At 36.7% G+C, this 25,400-nt stretch overlaps 1 protein-coding gene across 4 annotated transcripts; it reads right to left on the reverse strand.

Annotated features, from left to right (window-relative positions):
• Positions 1 to 1,435: 1,435 nt before the first annotated feature.
• LOC113704002 (uncharacterized) lies at positions 1,436 to 20,213 on the reverse strand. Of its 4 annotated transcripts, XM_027225584.2 has the most exons (8): positions 19,798 to 20,043; positions 19,051 to 19,295; positions 15,950 to 16,104; positions 15,315 to 15,563; positions 14,249 to 14,383; positions 11,899 to 12,081; positions 8,161 to 8,322; positions 1,436 to 2,016 (listed from the first exon to the last, which is right to left on the reverse strand). In XM_027225584.2, the coding sequence occupies exons 2-8, from the start codon at positions 19,178 to 19,180 to the stop codon at positions 1,588 to 1,590; spliced, it is 1,443 nt and encodes a 480-aa protein (XP_027081385.1). In that variant the 5' UTR covers positions 19,181 to 19,295; positions 19,798 to 20,043; the 3' UTR covers positions 1,436 to 1,587. The 4 variants fall into 4 exon arrangements, with proteins under 4 accessions (XP_027081385.1, XP_027081384.1, XP_071917530.1 ...); XM_027225583.2 differs by lacking the exon at positions 19,051 to 19,295 and having other exon boundaries at positions 19,798 to 20,211; XM_027225585.2 differs by lacking the exon at positions 19,051 to 19,295 and having other exon boundaries at positions 1,697 to 2,016; positions 8,157 to 8,322; positions 19,798 to 20,211.
• Positions 20,214 to 25,400: the final 5,187 nt, after the last annotated feature.

Raw genomic sequence — 25,400 nt, forward strand, 5'->3', positions numbered from 1 at the left:
AAGAGCTACAGCGAGTTCTGACATTAGGAGATTCTTTGAGAGTTGAATAGGTGCGCCGGTTATCGCTAAGTAAGCTTAGCTTGTACCTTCCTAACGGAACAAAGCGGATCGCTGCAATTGGAAGGGTTCCCAACCCTTCCTACTGCTTAACCACGTCTAGTGGTCTGTTTTCTTTTTTTTGACGTATATAAAATGGATATTTGGATAATGTTTGGCTAACATTTCATTTTTCTTTTTGCTTTATCTTGAACATTGCTTCGGAGTCGACAGTCCGTGGATGCTAATTTGTATATGTTTGTGGCTAAACACTTTAGGCTATCACTGGAGTACATAGAACAAGTTTCCAAATTTGTAGTATTGGCAACCTCCAATCTCTTTGCAGTTGCCGGTAATAACAAAGTGCAATTTGCTACTCTTAAAGTCATTATTGCACCTGGTTAGGGGCAAAGTTGATATTTACGTGGAGGAAAAAATGCGGCATTGATGACTGGCTTATACCGCATAGATAGTCAACTTCTGCTTTTGCTGTTAATCTGAAATTGGTTTCCTTATTTTGTGGCAGGCAATATACGTAAGCTGAGTGAAATCATATACTTGGTAACTGGTTAATGATTTGAGTATAGGTATGGATTCAGTCCGTCAATCTGAAATTGGTTTCCTTATTTTGTGGCAGGCAATATACGTAAGCTGAGTGAAATCATATAATTGGTTAATGATTTGAGTATAGGTATGGATTCAGTCCGTCCTGTAATCTCTTCAGAAACTCTGAACTTCCTTGGATAGCAAATGCTGATACCATTTCTTCAATTAGAACTTGAAATAGGTCTATGCTTGAGCCCTGCTTGGAAAAGTACGACCTTAATTCAAAACAAGATCTAAAATAAATGCCCAGTATTAGCTAGTAGATTGTGTTAGACCATCATAAAATGGAAAATGTCATCACACTTCTCATCAATACTAGTATCCGAAACTAATATCAGCACAATTAGCATGTCTCCACCCAAGGAAAACTGTCTTGCAAATGCTCAAAAAGCATCTCCTAAATGATTATATTCCTGGACCATTAGCATCTGGACGATCAGGCTAGGATATAAGCTTAGTGAATAGACCCTCCGACCTCTGTCCTAAACTAATACTGTACTAAATTCTAATGGTCCAGATGGACTTGATATAGGCTTTGTTCGTTGAGCTTGGTCCCTCCAGCAGAGAGCTTTCATTACATGGGAACAGGAAGTCATCTCTATGAGCAAAAATAATCTCTCCCTCCTGTGGTAAGTACAGTTCTCAATAAGCATATTGAGTGCAGAATTAGACATGTAGCATACCACTCTACTCCTCCAGCGTACTAGTACACGATCAGCGCTCAACTTCAGGCTTAGTACAATTCACCAATACCAAATTATAACGTCTTATTGTCCAAATTCTGGGACTAATATTTGCATGAATTGTCCAAATTCAAGATTATAACTAGAGATAAGTGATTCAGATTTAATATTCTCTCTACAAGAATGTGTTGTAACATTTTGCAGAAATCAATTTACACTGCTTGAAAATATGATGCAAAAACCAAATATACTGTAATGAGCATCAGCTTGTTATACCACCCTTAGACTGCACAATAGCCAGCAAAGATCGAACTATCAAAAGGATGTAATGCTGCAATGTTTGCATCACAGATTGTTTAGGTTTCTTAATATTGGCAATTAGCCATTGATAATCAGCCATTGTGTCTTCTGGTAACGGCTCCAAGAATTCACACCTTGCCAAAATATCAGGTGGAGGCATGCAAGCAACGAGGTTTGTTTCGAGCTTTGGCTGCCCTTTATGAAGGTTTCCAGACCCTTGAACAGGATCTTGAAAGACAATAGGCAATGCGCCTGGGATAGCCTCTTCTTTAAATGATAGTGCCCTTGCAGATTGCAAACAGAATTCAATCCATTGAGACACCAAAGGAGATGGTCCTCTAACTCGTCCTCCAACATTACCTGTTTTAACTCTGGAAGTGGCAGGTATTGCCTGCAGCAAGAATATAAGTTTCTTCTTGAGGATTGCAAATCATTCTTCAGCATATGACTTACAGCTGATAAACACATCCTAGAACGTGGAAATAACAGTATCTTGTTTTTTGCATAACTTTTGCCACTTGATTTGTAATATGACATGCATAATGATCAGAGATTCTACAATTTCTCTTACAAACTGGGATTCTACAACTATATGCTTCCCTAAACCATTTAGGGGAGTCGCTAATTCAAACAGGCAAGACTAGCCATAAATGAACTACAGCAGCAGCACTACTACGAGAGCCAGAAACTAATTGTAAGACTGCTGAAAATCTCAAAGTGTTCAAAATATGCAACTACTTTCCATTTGAAACAGATTGAATTTCCCCAAACAGTATTCTAGTCAAGAAATTATTGCTTAACCCACAACTTGATTGCTACAGTAACTGCTCCCCATTAGTAATATTCTCCAGATAAATCTGGTTAATGCTTCTCGACATAAATCTGGTTAAAATTTAACCAGATTTTCATGGACCAACTCCAATTCAATATCAAGCAATTAATACAAGTACAGGAGCATCATTAGTTAAGTTTTAGCTTATGAACTCTGTCGAAGATATTATCTCTCATGATTATGGGAGATATTATCTCCCATGATTATGGGATTTTATTGCTTATGATCAATCAAGTTTGAATAGAAGATAGGATATGAGTTGATTATGTAATCCCTAAAATCATGGTTCTATTACCTTATGTTGTGACAGAACTATGATAGGGTTGTCCTATAAATGCCTACTTGTAAGCATATTATGTGTGTGGGAAAATAAAGAAAAGCAGAGTTTCTTATTTATTTCCTTTTCTTTTTTAAAAAAAAACTTTCATGGTATCAGAGCTCCGGCTCTGTACCAATTCCTGCCATGAACTACCGAGCAGCCATGACTGGATCTACTGCTCACACAAGAGAAGACTCATCCTCGTCTTCAGTAGTTATCCAAACTACAGATTACTCTGCTTCAAATTCTCCTTCCCTACAAATAACCGTTTATAAATTAAATGGTTCCAATTATCATCTGGAATGGGCTCAATCCGTAAAACTGGCTATTGATGGCAGAGGTAAACTCGGCCATCTTACTGGAGAAATTCAACAACCAGCTGCTGAAGATCCCAATTTGAAGAGATGGCATTCAGAGAACTCTCCAGTTATCGCTTGGTTGATAAACTCTATGGAACCAGCGATAGGAAAGCCACACTTATTTCTGCCCACAGCCAAAGATGTGTGGGACGCTGTCCGGGATATGTATTCCGGTATAGAGAATTCGTCTCAAATTTTCAATCTCAAGACGAAATTGTGGAAATCAAGACAAGAAGATAGAGATGTCACAACCTATTACAATCAGATGGTAACTTTATGGCAGGAATTGGATCTTTGTTATGAAGATAAATGGGACTGCCGTGCAGACAGTGTTCGATACAAGAAACGGAAGGAGAACGACAGAGTCTATGTCTTCCTGGCCGGACTAAATCAAGAACTTGATGAGGTGCGAGGTTGTATTTTGGACAGGAAGCCTCTTCCCTCCATTCGTGACGTATTTTTTGAGGTCAGAAGAGAAGAATCAAGGCGTAAAGTGATGCTAAAGTCCAAGGCAGAGTGTGAAGTTGAGACTTCAGCATTGGTTTCTAAGGGGGACAGATTTGGACGGAGATAAACGAAGGAAGCCTTGGTGTGAACACTGTAAAAAGCCGTGGCACACAAAGGACATGTGCTGGAAATTACATGGGAAACCATCGAATTTCAAGAAGAAAAATGGAGGTTATAACAAGGTGTTGCAGACTGTGAATGAGGATTCTCAAAAGCAACAAACTGACTCTGAGACACCGGCCTTCACAAAGGAACAATTAAGCCAACTGTACAAACTCTTTAAGTCTCCACAATTTTCAGTCACTGAGCCAAAAAGCTTCACTCATTTCTGTTCTTTTGCTAAAAATGGTAATCTTTTTACTGTTGCTCTTTCATGTAAAACATCAAATGCATCTTGCCCACGGATTGTATGGGTTATTGATTCTGGGGCCACTGACCATATGACCAGTTCGTCACAATTATTTTCTACCTACAGTCCATGTGCAGGCAATAAAAGAGTCAAGGTTGCTGACGGATCATTATCCGTCATAGCTGGCATAGGTTCCGTTGTCATCTCTCCTACTCTTAACACTTTATAGAGTTCTTCATGTTCCAAATTTATCATGCAATTTGCTGTCCATAAGTAAATTAACTAGGGATCTCAAGAGTCGGATTAATTTTTTCCCCTCTTTTTGTGAGTTTCAGGAACTGAGCACAGGGAGGATGATTGGATGTGCTAGAGAAAATGGGGGACTTTACTTCCTTGAAGATGGATCAAATATGACAACACCAATAAAAAACACATGTTACGGGTCTGTCTCTATTACTAGTAATAAAGAAATTATGTTATGGCACTTTAGACTAGGACATCCTAATTTTTATTACATGAAATATTTATTGCCAGATTTGTTTAAGAATAAAAATTCATCTTCCTTTCAATGTGAAATCTGCGAATTGGCTAAACATTATCGGTCTACATTTTCTATACAGCCTTATCAACCCTCAAAACCATTTTTTGCTATTACATACTGATGTTTGGGGTCCCTCTAGAATTTCAACTCCATCTGGAAAAAAATGGTTTGTTACATTCATCGATGATCACACAAGAGTTTGTTGGGTGTATTTGTTAAGAGAGAAATCAGAGGTTGCAAGTGTGTTTCAAAATTTCTACAGCATGGTTTTGACCCAATTTCAAGAAAAAATCAAAATTGTTCGTAGTGACAATGGAAAAGAATATTTCAATAAAATTTTGGGAAGTTTTTTCTTGAAAAAGGGATTGTGCATCAAAGCTCCTGCAATGATACCCCACAACAGAATGGGGTAGCTAAAAGAAAAAATAAACATCTTTTGGAAGTGGCGAGGGCATTACTTTTTTCAAGAAATGTTCCTAAATATCTATGGGGCGAAACAATTTTAACTGCTACATATCTCATAAACAGAATGCCTTCAAGAACCTTGAATTTCCAAACTCCTCTGAATTTTTTCAAAACACTTTATTCCATTTCTCGATTAACATATGAAGTCTCATTAAAGGTGTTTGGGTGCATAGCCTTTGTTCACAATCATGAACAAGGTCGAAGTAAGTTAGACCCTCGAGCAAAAAAATGCATTTTTGTTGGATATGCACCCACGCAAAAGGGGTATAAATGCTTTGATCCCATTTCGAAAAAAATATTTGTAACCATGGATGTAACATTTTTTGAAGATAAACGTTTTTTTGGAGATCCTCTTCAGGGGGGGACTCGGCATGTAGAAGAACTTGTAGAAGATAATGATGTTTTTCATATTGAAAATCAGATTCCTGATCAAAATTTTGTTGATAGGAGAATCGATTTTTCCGATTTTTTAGAAGAATCTACAGCACAATTTCCTCAACAAGAATCTTTTCAAGATAATAATCCTGAAAAATCAAATGGCACTCTTCAATTTGCCCGTCAAAAGGATTTTGAAAAACTTGAAAAAATTGATCAGGGATTAGAAGAGGATCTCGTCTTTAGTGCCAATAACAGAGTCGAATTCTCTTAGTGAAAGAGATGGGAATGTAACTGAAAAAAACCTGAAAACCTATGTCAGGAAAAATCATTGAGGAAAAGATAAAGCTCCCCCTTCTCTTCACAACAAGGAATCCGAACCTAGGGCAGAATTTGATGTATTTGAGTCCTCAGATAAAGTTTCCTCTGATTCAAAGATTGCTGATTTGGATCTTCCTATTGCACTTCGAAAGGGAGTGCGTTCTTGTATGAAACACTCCATAACTAACTATGTCTCTTATGAAAAGTTATCCCCTACTTTCTTAACATTTACTTCACAACTTTCTTCTGTGAAAATTCCAAAGAATGTACAGGAAGCATTACAAGTTCCAGAGTGGAGAAAGGCTATTGAAGAGGAGATGTATGCTCTTGAGAAGAATCAAACATGGGAAGTAACAAACCAGGGAAAAAGACGGTAGGATGTAAATGGGCCTTTACCATCAAGTATAATTCCGATGGGACATTGGAACGGTACAAAGCTCGATTGGTGGCTAAAGGGTTTACTCAAACCTACGGGATCGATTATCTTGAAACTTTTGCTCCAGTGACAAAATTAAACACTATTAGGGTGCTTCTCTCAAAAGCAGTAAACCTTGATTGGCCACTCCAACAACTTGATGTCAAGAATGCATTTTTAAATGGAGATCTGGAGGAAGAGGTGTACATGGATTCTCCCCCTGGATTTGAAGGGAAGTTTCAGTCTAGAGTTTGCAAGCTAAAAAAATCGTTATATGGTCTCAAACAATCTCCTAGGGCCTGGTTTGACAAATTTACTAGGTCGGTAAAAGATCAAGGCTATACCCAAGCTCAGAGTGATCACACCATGTTTGTTAAACACTCCAAGGACGGGAAGATAGCAGTACTCATTGTGTACGTGGATGATATCATTCTCACAGGAGATGACTTAATTGAGATGGAACGGTTGAAGAAAAGTCTTGCTTCTAGCTTTGAAATCAAAGATTTGGGAACACTACGATATTTCTTAGGGATGGAGGTAGCTCGGTCCAAGAAGGGCATAGTTGTGTCCCAACGCAAGTATGTTCTGGATCTTTTAAAGGAAACAGGGATGAATGGATGTCGACCTGCAGACACTCCTATGGATCCGAATCACAAGTTAGCAGATATAAAAGATGGAACACCAGTTGATACTGCTCGATACCAAAAGTTAGTAGGCAAGCTAATTTACTTGGCTCACACTCATCCTGATATAGCCTTTTCAGTGAGTGTTGTGAGCCAGTTTATGCATTCTCCATATGAAGAGCACCTTGATGCAGTATATCGACTTCTGAGGTACTTAAAAAGTACTCCAGGAAAGGGATTGTTCTTTAAAAGGGGAGATCGAAAGACCATTGAAGCTTATACAGATGCTGATTGGGCAGGATCAGTCATTGATAGAAGATCAACCTAGGGGTATTGTACCTTTGTATGGGGCAATTTGGTTACTTGGAGAAGTAAGAAACAAAGTGTTGTAGCTCATAGTAGTGCAGAGACAAAGTACCGAGCTATGGCTCATGGTGTCTATGAGATGTTATGGCTGAAGAGAGTTTTAGAGGAGCTGAAAAGACCTATTGAACTTCCAATGAGGCTCTATTGTGATAATCAGGCAGCAATTAGCATAGCTCACAATCCTGTGCAACATTATAGAACCAAACATATTGAGATTGACCGCCACTTCATAAAAGAGAAACTTGAAGGAGGAATTATCTGCATGCCATTCGTTCCATCAACTCAGCAAATAGCTGACATTCTCACCAAAGGACTCTTTAGACCAAATTTTGAACTTCTTACAAGCAAGTTGGGCATGATAAATATATATGCACGAACTTGAGGGGGTGTCGAAGATATTATCTCCTATGATTATGGGAGATATTATCTCCCATGATTATCTCTCATGATTATGAGAGATATTATCTCCCATGATTATGGGATTTTATTGCTTATGATCAATCAAGTTTGAATAGAAGATAGGATATGAGTTGATTATGTAATCCCTAAAATCATGGTTCTATTACCTTAAGTTGTGGCAGAACTATGATAGGGTTGTCCTATAAATGCCTACCTTGTAAGCATATTATTTGTGCGGGAAAATAAAGAAAAGCAGAGTTTCTTGTTTATTTCCTTTTCTTTTAAAAAAAAAAACTTTCAAACTCTCTATATGTTAAGTAAATATATCACCATCACCACAAATTTGTTATCCATCTGTACAGAAATTATTACATGGTGGAATTCAAAACTAACTCACAAAAGCAAGATAATGCTTTTCTGCATCGGCAGTTAAGAGGATAGAATCTTTCATACAGATAGTAAAGATGATAGATGGAATCCTTCTTTAATCAAAGTTATGCTACATGAAAAGAGAATTCCACATACTTTTTTGGGTCAGGCATTAAACGTGCTAAACTATCAAGACAATCCGAAGTTCATACATTTGCACATGTCCGAATAGAATTATAGTTTAGTAATAGAAAAAAATTTGGTGAAAGTGGTTTAAGAAGATACACATACATACCCAAAAGTCTGCCCATAAACTAGCACCAGACTTTGGAACAACAACTGCAACATTTGACATCCTTTTAGCAGCAGGAAGAATATCACTACTCCACCCAACAGCCACCCAAACATCACCAACTCCGAAAGCTTTAAGATAGTACTGGCTGTCAAAAAGTCGAACCTATAGCCAACCGTGTAATGGAAACTTGTTAATACAGTTACCATCCATCCATGAACAGGTAATTGAAGTTTTGCAAGGTGTTCTACATCAGTCCAAGAACAAATAAGAGAATGATTAATTGACCACGTACAATTGCTGAACCACAAGTCACCTAGAGAAATAAGTCCAAACAAGATGCACTCATTAATGCAAAAACTTTTAATATATGGAGTCCAAGAACAGATTGATTAACAAAAATTAGAACACTTCAAATTTTATCAATCACATTTACATTTTCATCAGTCCCAAATTCTCTAACCTTTGAAGGGACTCAATAAGTTCTTCACTTAAACAAATCCTCAGCTAGTCCTCCGATGGTTGTCCAATAGTTTTTTGGGCAGATCTACTCGAAAGCTGACACAAAGGAGAAAATTTGACTCTATGGTTATTCACCTATCATGTAATAAACTGACCTCTGCTAGTCCTCCAATGCTTGTCCTAAACTGTTGTATGGTTTAAAACCTTGTAATATTAATGGGCCATTGGTGAAAAACCTAAATGCTCTCATGCTACTATTTGTGCTACTTCAGGAAACAGAATTATATAAAAACTTCTATAAGTAAAAGTTTACTAAACACGCCCCCAAAAACAAAGATCCAAAAAAATAAAATCCTTAATTTTTGCTATGCATGAGAGCTCACTTTGGAGAGAGATAATCAATTTTCACTTGGACTTAAGAAGAAAATCATACTAGAGATTAATGAGGTCAAAATCTGCGGACTATTGAAGTCAATTTCTGGAAGTTTGAAGAAAAAAAAAGGGTAATTTGATTCTACTCTAAATTTAGAGACTAGGAGAAGTTCGTTGAAAAGTTTATGGGCCAATACAACTGGTTTTCCACAATCAAACTCGACAGGTTTCTTTTATCATTTGCTGGAATGGTGTAGACATCTCTTAAATAATTATAATTGATAAACTCATAACCATGTAAAGATGATGCCTGCAAGATGCGTTGGAAAACCCAAACCCTCATATTCATCAATAAAATTCATTACATACTTGTTCCATTTCCAGTCTATCCAAGTGCCACTGTAAGATATATTTGTCAATAGCCTGTATGGGGGTTATGGGATCAAAATAGGGTCATTGTTTCACTTTGCCCCCAGTAAACATTTAATTTATCACTTTTCCCCTTTGACTACAGGTCAAAAGGAACAGTTGGTTTGACCATTAGTCAAAGAGAGCAGAATGAATTGAATAGCCTCCAACATTTAGTCAATAAAAGCATTTTACCAATTCCGTGTCAAACAAAAATTTTGTTTTCCATTCTTACCTTTCCACTAGAGGAAAGAAATAATATGTGCATGGCATGTGACTTGAATAAAAAGGAAAAAAAAAAACAAAAGAATAAGGATTAAAATTGTTGTTGTTCAAAGGAAAAGAAAAACCAAAAAAAAGAAAACTCTAAAGCTTAAAAGAAGGCTTAACCTTAACCCTTTGGCTGTCATACTGCTGTTGCTTATTATAAAATGGTGAAGGTGTATAGCTTTATTTTGCCATATTATGAAGTAGAAATTCATCAAAACACAATGAGTTTGTTTGGATAGGAGTTTATTTGGATGATTTATTTGAGATAATTAATGTAGCACTTTTTGTGATGTAATGTATGTAAGATAAAAAGGTGATTGGAAAGATAAAAAGGTTGTTGAAATTTGTGAAGTAAATTATTTTATCTGAAATCAAGTGAATCCAAACAAACCCACTCTTTTCTGAATACTAACCTATTTAGCTTGGGGGTTTTTTTCTTTCACTTTGAGCTTGCTTTTTACCATTTAAACAGGAAACTATTTTTTCTTTTTTTTTCAAGTTGCACGTCACATCAGTTTTATGTCCAATAGCGTGGTAACAATAAAACAAGAGTGTGCCTATTTTTTAATCCTAAATCATAAAACAGTCTATCAACTATTTTATCCAAGGCAGTTTTAGTGGTTTAGCACCATTAACTAGCAGTCAAACTAAGCATTCATTAAGCCTAAGGTGGCAAAATGATAACTAGATTGTTATAACGGGGCAAAGTGAAAGTGACCCTAATAATTAAGACTACAGTGGCTCGGCTACCAGTCTAAGTTGCTTACATGAAACCCATTACCCATTATCAGTTTAAGATGTGCTTACTGAACTCATCGAATGTCAAGTTTTGATATGTATATATCCAACCCGTTACCAACTAATTGTGATGCACACAATTCATTTGTTAATTGTTAAGCCAACTGGGAATCAACCAGGAAAAACCAAATTACAATTTAGGTCACTCACCATCAAGAATATCACTATGTTAAACAAACAAATAGTGCTCTTTATCAATGGAAATCAAATTCCAAGGGGGCCTTCAAATTATTCATGTGATACTAATATAGCAGAAATCCAAGGGTGAGAAAATAAGGTTTCATGCACTGGAAGCCTAACAACTTAAAATATAATGAATCATGAAATCTTATGTTACTAAATCAAGAAAACTGTATACCTATTAATATCTACTACCAACAGAGGAAGTTAGGTTAAAATCTTTTTGTTCCTCATTTGACCATTTAAATCTCCTAAGAGCTGAACAATATTCGAGTCATTTGTTTGCAGAGAACTTATTTTCAGAAAGGGCATCTGGCAATTTAATCATATTATTTGATGAGTTAAATAATTAGTAAGTCACATTATAGATTTCCTTGTCTCGTATGTAATAATAAATTCCCCATTACACAATGTCTTTTTCTTTTCCTTTCAATTCATTGGTTATTTAATAAGTTAATGATGTTTAAAATCAAACATTTGACTCAGCTTCAAACTGATTTAAGTAAAATGTAAACATACACACACAATCTGGCTTTGAGTATTTGGCTGCCTCTTACAAACCAAATCAGATTACCCATCAATAAATCCTATGCAGTACCAAACTAAATGATTACCCATCAGTCACCTAATCAAGTTTTTAATCAGCTCCGACACCCAAGCGTTTTGCAAATACAACCTGTTGTAATCCATCATAATAATAGGTAATATTAAGTGCACACCAATTTGTTTTAGCCTAACTTCAATCTGCAACCAAACATTGGAAGATTTTGAAAAAAACTTCCAGAAAATGCTTTACATCCAAACAAACAGAACCCTTATTTACCATCTACTGAACTCAGTTGCAGCCCTCATTGTGAAGTTTCTTATTTAGGTATTGAGAAAGTATACACTCTGTTCTTTTACTATTTTAATTTTATCTCATATGGCATCATAACAAGCATCAAACTGGGTATATGAACCTAAATGGATCAGAACTTGGATTACTAATGACTGAAAATGTTCAAAGCAAAGCACTTGGATACTGCATACATTCAAGCCAAGAACATCCCAATGTTTTTTAACTAACAGCTCAGGAAGGAGATTCAATGTTGATCTGACTAAATCTTGATCATAAGTATAAGATAATGAGCTGCCTTGAAGTTTAAAGCATTATAATCCTAGCTTATAGCTGTCAATTCTTCCCAGAGAAAAAAATCAAGGACTTCAGCATTCCTTATGGAATAATTTATACCTTTCACCTCAAAATTTTACCTGTTTAGCAAACAATGCAAGCTTCTCTTTCAAAGCAGATTTTCCACCAGCAACCTGAGAAGTGATGTTGTGTGTATTATATGAAGCCCCCATGTACTTTAACACTGCACCAACAATCTCTCGTGGTGAATCAACCATTGAAATCTTCCCAGCTAGCTCAGGCCGCCATAAATCAGCCCAATCCTGCAGATCATTCAGCTACTTTGATATGGCCAAACAGAAAAAGGAAGAAGAATTTTGAACTAACACGTACCCATCTAAATGTGCTGACAACCTATGTTTTACCAGAAATTGTCTTTGCCCTAACATAACCATGTCGAGACAATACATCATGGGTATGGGTGCAGGACACTCATATGAAACAGCTGGTGTCACCAGACGTGAAGGAGGAGAAAAATAGAGGTTAACGTGTTGTTCAAAAGAAGAGAAAACTCATGACTTGTCCAGTATGTGGCAAGATAAAGACAATGGTTTTAAAAAAGCTGCCAAAATGGTTGCTCAAGGAAGAAGATCAATGGACAGGAGGATTAGGCTGGTTGGACTGCTTTTTTCTACCTTTTCTTTTTGTTTGGTGTTTTTTTTGAGGGGAGGGGAAGGGAAGGGAAGGAGGTTTTGGATAGAAGACAGAGCTGGCTAACGGTAGAGGAGCTGAGATATTTGTACTGTAGATTATTTTTCCATTCTAAACTCCCAAATCTCTGAAAAAGGGCACAACCTTATCATAGTACTTGTGGCTTAACCCATATAATTATACTAAAGTATATCACACACATTTTATTTTTAAAATGTGGAAATAATTGCACTTTTCTTTATCATGCTCCTAATGATTCTAACAAATTTTGAATCTCAAATATCCTCCATTTAGCATGAATTACCATAGCCTTGTTCATGGAGCTTTTAATTTCACAGCATAGAGAATCCAACGCTTGGATACACACTCTGGCATCCAAGTATGAGTTTTGCAGTTGAAAACTACACCAAGAATGAGATATTGCATCACATGGTTGGCAGGAGGTCAATTGGAAACTGACCTATTTCCTCAAATTCTTATTCAATAGCTCAGTAAGTTTGAAATTTGAAGGAAAGGAAAACATATCTATTAAAACCAGGAAAATAGTAGCATAATACAGGAAACAACACATTTTATGGTAATCAAAATCCTCGAGCTATAAATTCACAGAAAAGACGCATATCGCCCCTCTCAACAACCTCTCACTCCCCACAACTTCTTCCCGTTTCAAATAGCATCAAAAGACACACCAAGTCAGATCGTGAAGGACATCCCTCTCTTCAATGCCAACACTTAATGTCCATGTTGGATGACTTTCATGTGGGCTTTTCACAAGTTCTCCAACCTTATTGCATTAGGAGTATAATAAGTACCGTGTCCTAACATATATTATACCAATTGGCCTATTGCCACAGATAGTTTCATAGTTTATAACTAATTTGTGCCCTCATACTCTCTACAACTTAATCACTGGCCGGAATACAGGAATTAATTTCCTCATTTAAAGTTCTTCATATAGCCAAATACTATGAGACTCAAGATTTCCAAAATTTACAACTTGCCTCTTTATTTACAAAATTTGTTTTACAACTACTTAATGATAGCTTTATCTAGAAATGCAAATTTCGCAACTATTGTTTGACCTTTTTTTCTTTTGGTATTGCCACTTTGAACTGCCTCTAGCTCATTTATGGAAACTAATCATAGGTGATCTACTTTTCTGTTAAATTGAGGTAAAATTGCATAATACATTCTTACAAATCTATTGTAGGATGGGAGTGTTTTTCAAAAACTAGTTTTTCAAATACAATAAAAAATTTTAAAAAGTACTCTAAAAGGTAATCTAAAAATTAGTTTAAATTTTTTTAAAATTTTAAAAAATATGTCAAAAGATATTCTAGAAACTCTTCTACTCTTAAATATCCCAAAATGAACGAATGTGAATTTGGAAAGGATCGCTTTAATTCTTCAATGATAAGGGGCAAAAACGTAAATTTACTCTAACCTCTGGACAACTATAGAACAATTTAGAGCAGCTGATAATTCACCAATGGACAAATGCTATTTAGAGTAATACCAACAACGAAATAACACAATTGGGTCATGAACTTTTCCAGATTTAACAAGTCTGAACACAATGTCAGAAATCAAATCTCCATAATGTTTCTATATACTTCGACATCTTGCCTAAGCAATCACATATTTCCAGCACACCACCGCCCCAACAATGATTAAACAAAATTAGCAAACCATTCACAATTAACACAAAGCATTGAGCTCCAGAAATCTTTACTCGTTTTAATATAATGGGTTGAACAAAAGTCGGAAGATCTGACTTACCACTATGGGAGCCAATTTATGCTTTAGAAATTTGCTTTTCTTATAAGCTATAACCAGGCTTCCCCATCTGTACGGAACGGCCCATATTTTGCCTTGAGGATCCAAATTTCCATCAGTACTCCTGTGCAAATATCCCTGAGATTATATAAAGTAGCTCTGAAAACACATCCCTATGTTAAAAGAGTATATCACTACTTGGGAGAGAGGACAGTGAAAAGTGAATAATCAATAAAACAAAGTAATTTTCTTATACGACAAGTAGAACCACAAATTAGTTCTTCATTTGCGATAGCAATTAATAGGTAAAAGCTTCTACCTAATTTCATACAGGCTTCTTTTGCAAACAGAAAAATAATAGAAAACTTTAAGCAATGACAGCAAGTTGTTCAGATTGGTCAATATCTTGTACAAGGCTTAACAGCATTCGGCGGAATGCTGAAAAAACAACATACATATGTACGCATCTTCTTCTATCTACATACACAAACACGCATCTCTACAGAGAAAATAAAAACTTTTAGCAACTCTCAGAACTTGTGGGAAAAAAAAAGTTTATAGACAATTGAGAAACTGAATCAATTCTTTCTAAAACCTTAAAAAAAAAAAAAGAATTCAAAGTAAGATATTTGTGATTTCCTTTTCCCATCATAATGAGTAAAATTAATAGAGAGCCAACTGTCAAATTAATGAGCTAACTGGGAGTTACTTACCATGGACAGAAAAGAAAACGCAGCCAGGCAGGTAAACAGACAAGCAAGCACACACACATACACATGAAGAGAGGTAAACAAAGACACAAACACACAGAGATTAGGGAGTTTCAGTATTTTATGGCCTGGCATAAGAAGCATACTGATGGTCCAAATAAGCAGCAAGTACAACTTAATATTGAGAGTTTTCCATATTCTATTTTCTTTTTCCTGCAGAAACAAGCTAAAAAAGCTGTGATGACAATTTTTTTCAAGTCTCACACTTGAAACGAAACATGAGCACATCACAAGGGCCCATTTCACTGCTTCAGTGGTAAAGTAAAGCCCAAAATGACAATATGTAAATCTATGTCTACCTTCCAGTCCTCAGTCAAATCTCGAAACCAATCTTGTTCTTCCACCCCTTGGATGGGCTGAATCAAACCCTCTTTTATGGCAAAACTGAGCCAAGAATCACCCAGTGTAACAACATCAGCTGCCATTGCAGATTTTGGGCTAACAGCTACTTTGTTATTTGACTGGCAAAGTTCAGAAAAGATGTCCATAAGGTTTTGACGAAACTCTGGCTGTAACTTCACTCTCTTTCCTTGGGATTGTATGAACTCCTTCAAAAAAAAAATTCAAGATGAAAATCTAAAATTGTGCTGTAATAATTAGCAACAAGGAAGAAAAGAATAAGTGAAAAATCACAGTGCATTAATGAGAGCATAAAGTACATCAACTGGCAATCTACATAACGTAGTCTACATACTCATGAAAAAGATTTAAGAAAAATAATGAGAAACCATAATCAGTTATCGCATGTCTAAACACTAGAAATGGCAAGGGGGAAAAAGGCATCTAGGTACCACATCATAGCTGCAGTGACTGCTAGCAATAGACAGGCCAAAATCAACTCAACGGGTGGATTTCTATTCGTTTGACAGTTGAGGAGGGAAAAAGAAGAGAGGGGGGGGGAGGCAAACAGCAAAAATAGGATATGAAAGCACACCTGGAACCATATAGAAGGGAGTGAGTTGCGTAAAGCAACAACTCTTAAAGGAACTGACAAAGCATATGTTTTGGACTTCCATCTCTCAAAAGCTGCCTTCAATTCATCAGCTTCAGCTTCTTCCAAATTCTCTGACTTTTTTACATCACCAAGGTCTGTATCAACACCAAATAATGGCAAATATTCAAGAAATGAGTGATGCAGACAACAAATGGCTCAAGGAATTCCAGGATTGAGGTTTTCCAGAATTTTGCTCAAACTTCAATTCGGCACAACATCATGGAGAAACAGTATTATCTGAGACTTGGTTTGAGTCTGAAAGGAATCTTTTTTTCCAGCTTACCTAACTTGGTTTTTAACTTTTATGAGTTTTGAGATCTAATTTTGGGTGATTACAGGTGGTAATTAGGAATTTAGCTTTGGCAGGAACTTTTGGTTTTTGTTATATCTCTGTTCTCGTAGTTAGTATTTTACTAGTTAGTAAGAAGCTAAGGAATCTTTTCTGATTAGGCATTAGTATTAAGAGAGGAACTTGTTTATATTCTCACCAAATTAGTGAATCCTAAATGCAATACAATTTGATTTCGGAGTATAGATTGTGCTTCTCCACAAAGGGAAGACGGGTTTATTAGATTCATAAAATTCCTGCACACTTGTTGTCATCTTGAGATTGCTTAACACAATCTTTCCTTAGCTGTGATTCTTAAAAGTTTCTAGGAGTCATTCCTGGAGTTTCCTAATTTAATTTTCTTGGTAATCACTAGTTCCCAGCAGTTATCTATGATTCTGGTTCTGATTTATTGGGATCTTTGTTTCTACAATTTTTGCTGATAAGATTGTGATTTTCTTTGAGTTCAAAGCCCTGATAAACTTTTCTAAGCATTCGTTGATTTACCATCACCTGTGGTGCTGCATCACCAAGGTACTTGGATGGTAATCCAATTTACCAAAAACAAGCCTCATAACTATTTGGGTTCCAATGGTATTTTACTTTAAAATCATACATATAAAGCATGAAACTCATAGAAACTTGAATTTTCAGATTATTTCAGTATCAGTTATCCCGCTCAACCTCCCAACAATTCTCTAAGAAACAGAGTGCTGGATTCAACTTTCCAATACTCTCCAGTAAAAACTCGTACATCCATAATTTATCTTTGGCTGATTTGCACCAAAGATGGTAAGTTAATAATAGTGATCATGAAAACTTCAAACAGGATAAGGACTTCAGAGATTTCTCTGAGGGTTTATTCCTAAATGAAGCCCATATATTCTTTCAAAACTCCATATTTCCAAAGCAACCATGTAAAGATATCTCTAATTACGATACAGTGGAGGAGACAGCTTGCTTCAAAAGTCAGAACAGCCTCACAAAAGAATAAATCAGTTGTCTCTTCACAATAAATATAAGGAGAAACGAGTATGGATTTTGCTTCACGATAAATAACAGCTTCAGAAAGGTATACACAAAAAGAAGAACGAGTACGCATTTTGATATCAAAATTATCATTTTCGCCCCAAATAGGCTATATCACTACATTCCAAAGATATCATTCCAAGGCAAATAATGAAGCTCAATTACCTCTGTTGGTCTATCTTGTGCTTGTCTTAGTTGGACAACATTAGCAGAATATCACTTAGTTAGTCAAACTATAGTAGGGGAATTGCCCATTACCCAGGAAACAAGAAAGAAGCAATTGATCAGGTTAAAAAACCTAGCTGTGCTACTTACAGCCAAAACTTCTTTTGTTTCAACTAACCAATTATCTTCCATCAACCATGAAAAGGATAAGCATTCTAAGGGGGTGTTTGATAACCCCGTTAGTTTTCTTGCATATTAATACATTAAGACTTTAATTTGTATACAAAATTTTAAGTGAAAGATGTATCACTTATTGGCTGAATTTTTTTATTATTTTTTCATGCATATAAATTTTCTCACACACACACTCTCTCTCACACGTACACTTTTATACATTCTCTTTCTCTCTCTCTCTCTCACACACACACACAGACAATCTCTAACACCCAAACACACTTTCATAGATAAACACAGACACTTTCACACCCATACACAAATACACACACACACTCTCTCTCTCTCTCTCTCTTACACCTACACACATCCTGCTCTCTCTCTTCCCCACAGACACACAATTCATACATACACACTCTCTCTCTCACACACAGTCTCTCTCTCCTACATGTATTTTCTTCAATAACACGTACTTTTAAATGTAATCTCTCCATCAAACACACAAAATATATACTAATATTCTCTCAAAAACACACATTTTCACACTAAAAACACTCTTTTTCTATCACACGCAACAAAAGCACACTTTCCATATTAATATGCAGTTTATTAGTATCAAAAAGTAATATTTAAAACATTATATAATACAAAAATATAGCATACTATTCAACTATATAGTACACATGAAATAAATATTTCAATTCCATGCTTGCATTCAGCTGGTTATCAAACAGATTTGACTTTATGGATTCAGTAAATTAAGATTTCAGCCATTAAGTTTCAATCTTCAGTTTTCAGTTTGGTCAAACGCCCCCCAAGACTAACAAAGGTGTGGATGCATCTTGTAAATAACAGTTGAGAACAGCATTTCAATGTGCATGGGTTACTTCATGACTAAATACAATATCAATATTTCCTAGTCGACTCAAATATCCAATTAGGACATTGAGGAGAACAAAATTTACGTGAATTACTGTAGAGTTTTGAACATTTGGCATACTCGAGATCAAGTTGCACTCATTCCTTATAAGGAGAAAAACTAGGTTGCTTAAATCAGGGCTAGCACTTAGACTAGGTGCAGAACTTCCAAAATTTCCTCCTCCCCTCTTGTAACTCACCTAATCCTAGAACTTAAATTCTTTTTCTACTACTCTATAATCCTCCATCCTCTTCACCTTCTTCATAAGTACTCGCCTTCATTCTTTGTCATTCTTAATAAACAAAAAACCATCTGATTGTTGTTCTCAAAAATTACCCTCTACTCAACAATTCCCAGAAGAATCAAAATAGAACACATACAAAATCCTTGAGACAGTACTCCAGATAAAAATATGAAAAATTTTACCGCTGACAAGGCACCTATCGGGGCAAAAAGTTGAGTGGAATTTGGGCTGGACCAGCTGCACAACACTGAACAAGAACGTTTTTTTCACCTCACTCTTAGAATCTGGAGAACTCTTAACTTCAATCTTCATATGGTAGTATAAGATATAGCCAACTTATCTTTTTCATTGACTTCTTTCAGTTTTCAACATGGTATCTAGGCATGCGAAAGGCCCCACAAATAATGCTCTCACCTTTGCACGCACTCTAACAACAGAAATGAAGAAATGCTTAGCAACAGAATCATTAAATTACCAACTCTTGGATCATCTAGTTATAAAACCTACATTTCATAGAAAGTAAAATAATAAGCACATTATTCTCAAGTATTTCCTCCTGTTATTAGACCAACATAAACAGAGAGCACTTATATTACTAAGTATGAAAAACTGCTGACACTAGAACAAGCATAATCATTAAGCATATTCCTCGGATGTTTCAATACAAGCATAATCATTAAGCATATTCCTCGGATGTTTCAATATCAACTACAACTGCAACAGTAAAAAGCAAAGAACAAAACAACACCACATAAGTCTAAACTGTTTCAAATACCAATCAAATACCAAGTTTCAGTATGCCCACATAAGTCTAAACTGTTCTCGTTTGGCACCCATTAAATATGTTAATTAGAGTGCTAAATACAATCAATCAGTAAAAGGACATCAATCTAAGCACAACGTCCAACCGATCAAAGGTAAGATTGTACCCTGGAATTGGCAGTTCACAACGGAAGCAATAACAGGAGGAAGCCTGGTACAGGCGGATGCCGGCAAGGCCCGAATGCCGAAGCCTAACCCCAGGAAGAGAACAAAGGAGACGGCGAGGTTCTGAAGAATATCTCCAGTGCTCGTCGTAGTCGGCAGCGGCGGCGAGGAAGACGTCAGATTCCGGTCACGTGAAGCGGCTGAAACTTTAAGAATTGAGAGCCGGAGGCACTGATTGCGGAGAGATTGCAATTGGGGATTTTTTGTGGGAATTAGAAGAACCGTGGAATTAGGGGTTAAGGAACTGTGGCAGATTGAAATTGACATATTATTGTTTCAAAACTGTTGAGAAATTGTGACAGAAATGAAGGCGTGTGAAACGGGCAGATAACTCAAATTGGTTATCCAGATTTAATTCAATTCCGATTTTTTTTTTGAATTATGTTATTTTAAGAAGTCAAAATTAATATCAGGGTTACTTAAATCTACCTCCCCGTGGTTACGCCAAAGAAGGTGCAAACTGTGAGAATCCAACAATTTTTACATTTTCTCAATATTATTTTATTTCTTTGCCTACATTTTATATTTTCTTTAGAAATATTAAATTTTCTACGCATTTTTATAAGTAAGTACAGTTTTAAAATCATTTTCCTAGTATGAGTTAGTGTACGTTAATTTGAAGTGCATTATAGACGTGGGACCCGCTAATGCGGTAAGTGCGATATAATTTTGGTGACTAAGTGAGTTTTGTGCTAAGTGTTATTAGTTTACAAGGTGCTAGAGAATAATTAGAGGTTTGTTATATGATGTAACCATTGGAAGCCAAAGGATTAGGGAAAACACTAGAAAGGCCAAGTGTCATGATACCATTGGAGGATGGCTTTTGACTTACTATTCATCACCTTTACTAAAACCAATTTTTGACCAATTTTCTCTCAAATTTTCTTTGTCTTGGCCGGCTGCTCTTGAGGAGAAAACAAAAGAGAGAGCTCTTCAATTTTAGCTTCCAAACTTGCTCAAATCTTGTGTTCTAGCCAACCAAACTTGAATCTACTCCATACAAGTGATCACTAGGAAAGCTTAAAGGTGTTGGTGGAGTTGTTTTAGAGGAGTAAAGACTAAGCTACCATTTTCCTTGAGATTCTGATACGAAATATGGGCCGCTTATGGGCCATGTTTAGGCTGCAAGAGATTGAATCTTTTAGTAATAGTTAGTAGTTTATTTTCTACTTTTCTATTTTATTTGCTAGGAATAAATTTGGCCATAAGATATGTAACGCCCCCGCTTCTCCCAAGAGCGAACCCTAGGGTATCGGCGGGACGCCTGCCTAGCTCGCGCCAGGACTCGAAATTTCAAAGCAATAAAACCTAGATATACCAAAAGCGTACTATTCACAATAGCCAACTCCAAAAAAAAATTCTATTTACATCCCCAAAAACAACTAGTCAATCGACTATATTACATTGTGATAACAACTAGCAGAAAGTAGACCCTAAGGAGGTTCCTTCTACAAACCACCAAAACAAAAATAACAATCTTAATTGTCCAACTATTACAAGCAAACCTAACTATACTAGTGAATGTGCCAAAGAGTTCCCCGTGTCGTCCCCTGCTAAGGAAAACAAAGGAAAGGGGGTAAGTTATATGCTTAGTAAGTAAACAGGGGCAAAAGCGTAAATTTCACGTAACAACAGTTACACAGTAAGAGTAAAGCAAAAGCAGAAAAGTAACATCACATAATAAGGATACAGGTGGCTCCAAAGCCAATTCATGTGCCATGTATGATCTCCTGCCGACACTCTGTCGACCACAAATAATGGTCCGTAGAACTCCACTTGTTCTCCCATCGTACACCTTATCACCCTCTCTGGCCAGACACCTCACAAACTTACTCGAGCGAACGAAATTGAGATTGGTTCACAAGCTCGGGTCACAAACTTGGTCCACATACTCGGTGAACCGGATTCACAAACTTGGTGACCTCAAACCAGGTTGGACTGACTTCGACCAATCCCTAACCGGCTCGAATAGTCCATCTAGGTCATGAGATCGGGTCCCAAACTCACAAACTTCACAAAATTTACTCAAAAGTCACCCCGAGCCACAAGTTCAAGGGGTTTAGTTCCAAAATGATTCATATACATGTGCCATGTACAAATATGTGCGTAAATTAGGGTTTAGGTCGAGTGCGATAAAGTACACCCTCGCCTAGGTACCCTTTTCATACATACCGAAACACATAAGCAACTAACACATAAGAGCGGCCTGAATACTTACACAACGAACAAAAGAGCAAAAGTACGAAATTCGTGCCGCGAGCAGTAGCTAGTAGGCCCCACCGGCTCCACCTAGCTCACCAACGTCTGAAATTGAAGATTGTGTCACAATATATCACAAACGGCTACTAACATACTTAAAACAAGCAAAACGGCAAAATCGGCACATGCAAGTGCGGAAACGGCAAAACGGGCGCACGCGCCCGCGCGGAACGGCAAACGGAAATGGCCAAATCTGCCTTCTCAAACCGTTTTGATCAAAAGTTAGACTAGGAATGTCGGATCAAGGTACATGAGGTACCGTTGCGAAGCTAAGAGGAAGGGCTACAATTTTCATGAAGACACCTAAATCCGGATCTGAACAGAAATAGGTCGAAAGTATGGAAAATCGTTCTAGGAATTCGCACTTTAGAGTGACGGACAGGGTATGTTTGCTGGACCATAAATCCCAGCTCACAAATCCAAATCAGGAAATTCCAAAGGCATTAGAAAGCTGAGACATAAGGATAAAACTTTGATGTTTTGGCCAAGACCTGAATCCATTCAGAACAGAACGAAAATTGAGTGCCAAAGTACCCGTCAGAACTGTCCAGATCAAAGGCAGTTCTGACGATAAATCTTGTTTTGGTCATAACGGAAGTTACGGAACTCGGATGTCGACGCACTTTATACCGTTTCGAAGCTAAAACCAAGATCTATATTTCTTATGAAGGAGTTAACACCCAGATCATACGGGATCAAAACGGAAAAATGCACGGTCAGAGGCTGAAATTCAAAACGTACACAATTTCAGTGTACAAAATAGGTGCGAGTGTTTTGGTTATAACTCGAGCTACATAGATCCGTTTGACCGGAAATTTTGTAGATATATTCAGGACTTAAGAGGCTACAATATTGAAGAAGGCTACTCAGTCCAGTTTCGATTGCAACTAGGTCAAAATTGCATATACTACCCCAGAACCGTAAAAACAGGCTCACAGAACGTATTCTAGCGGAAACATGATAAATCAGGCTATCCAAGTCCGAATCCAGAAATTCCAAAACCGGCTGAAAGCTAAGAAACAGGGATACATTTCATCAGAAGACCACAACAACCAATTCGGAAGCAATTCCAGCCAAAACAATCAATTACAGGCGCAATTCTTACATTCGGATAAAACCAGGACAGCAATAGTAATTTCGACTTTTCTCATCCTACACTACTCCGATTGACCTGAAATTTAGTAAGCACCTCTAAAATGTCATTCCATACAATTTTCATGTTTTAAGCCAAGGCCAATTCGGCCTCTAACTAGGAGCTAAAAATTCGGGCAGAATGCTCCCACAAGAACCCTAATTTTCTGAAATTTCTTCCAAACCAGAAATTGGTTGCAATTAATCACTTTTTCCACCTCCTAGTGTCATTATATACCATTTCCAATCATCATAGATAGCCACACAATCATGCTTATATTAAAACAGAAAAATCCCCAAAAATAATAAAACTTCATCACTTCAACCACAAATCAAGAAATAACCCATAATATTGCATCTCATACTATCACTAAGCATGATTTAAGCATCAATTAAAGGAGGAGGGTGGTTCTTCACAACTCACCTTAGAAACAAGAGATAGAGCAACTAGCCACCTTAGCTTTCCAAACAACTCCACAAAACACCTCAAGACCACTTAGCAAAGAGATTTTATGGAATGATTTGGAGTTTTATTGGTTGGATTTGAAGATTGAGCAAGAAATAAAAGTAGACAAGAAAGGCTTCTCTTGTATTTTTGCTCCAAGAGGTTCGGCCAAGACAAGCTTAAAATGGAGAGAAATTGGTCAATTTTTGAGGTTTAGTAAAGGTGATGCAAATTAGTCAAAGTCCAACTTTGAATAAGAAGGTGACACATGTCACCTTTTGGTTTAAAACTTATCTTTTTGTCTCTCCAATACAAATATCTTAACACCTTGTAAAATAATATCACTTAATACAAAATTCCAACAAGTTGTCAAAAATATAATGCATTTACCGCACTAGCGGGTCCCACGTCCAAAATACGCTCTTAATTTCTCAAAAACTAACCGATACTAGAAAAATCATCTAAAAACTATATTTACTCAATAAAAATTATCTGGGGAATTTTCTAATAAAGAAAATGTAGAAAAGGCGGGCGATTAAATAAAAGAAACCCTAGAAAATTAAAAAATTTTCGGGTTCTCGCACTCATTCTTTTCGGGGCGTCACAGGATAGGCCATGTCGGCCACCTTTGTAGTCCCTACGCTGAGCTGTTACGGGGGCCACCTTTTTAGTTACGGCTACAAATAGCCTTAAGTCGTTGTTTACATTCAGCTTTTTGACGATTAATAAAAATTACATTGAGAGTTCTCTCAAGCTTCATTGAAGCACCTTGAATATCTTAGATTTGTATCTTAGGTATTCAATTGACTTATCAATCTAGGACCGCGCTAGATTGTGACGTCTTCTACAATACCGAGGTTCGTTGACCACGTGATCAACGGGTTTAGGTGATCCGCTGTGTTCGTCGCCTTCAACGTGAGTCCCTACCTTCTAGATCCAAGTCTTTTGTACGGGTTGCATCACATGGTTGGTGCCGTTCGTATCAGATTCTAAGGTAAATTAATAAAAACACCTTCCTTTGTTCCTAGTAGTTGTAAATTAGTGGCTTGTGGTTGCCACTTTGGAAGCTTTATACAATATTTCTTGGTTAGAAGTGGTGATTGAGGAATTTTCAGTTTTATGGTGTAATTTTTGCTCACATGTGATGATTAATGGTTGGCCATGATTTACTAGCTTTGATATGTTAAAAATCTAGTGTTTTGGTGTTAATTTCATTTGCCTAAAGAAATTTCTGGTTTATATGCATAAATTCCAGATTAGGGTTTCCAATTTTGGTAGTAATCTGCCCTGTTTTTGCACGGTATATTCGACCTTGAGAGAGACCGAATCAGCTCTTTCCCAAAACATAAAAGTTGTTGGTATTTGAGTTATCTAGCTACTGGTAAAATTTTAGCTCAATCGGAGTACTGTAGCCTATGAAATGATCGAAATACCCTTGACTGCCCACAAGCCTTGTTTCACGGACAGTTTTCTGTCCTCTCTGTGATTTCAATTTTTGACCTTGAAAATGCCTGTTTTGGCTTTGGAGGCCTTCATAAGGAATGTAGGTATATGTCTTGACTTCGAAACGCCATAATATTCGTTTCAATCCGATAAGTATAGTTTCGATTGTGGTTGTTATGCCGAAAGGTGTTTTATCACCTATGATTTGTATGTGAAATTGTATTTGATTTGGGATGAGATTTGGTATTTGATTGTAGGATGGAAAGT

The sequence above is a fragment of the Coffea arabica genome, chromosome 8e (assembly GCF_036785885.1).
Source record: "Coffea arabica cultivar ET-39 chromosome 8e, Coffea Arabica ET-39 HiFi, whole genome shotgun sequence".
Lineage (NCBI taxonomy): Eukaryota > Viridiplantae > Streptophyta > Magnoliopsida > Gentianales > Rubiaceae > Coffea > Coffea arabica.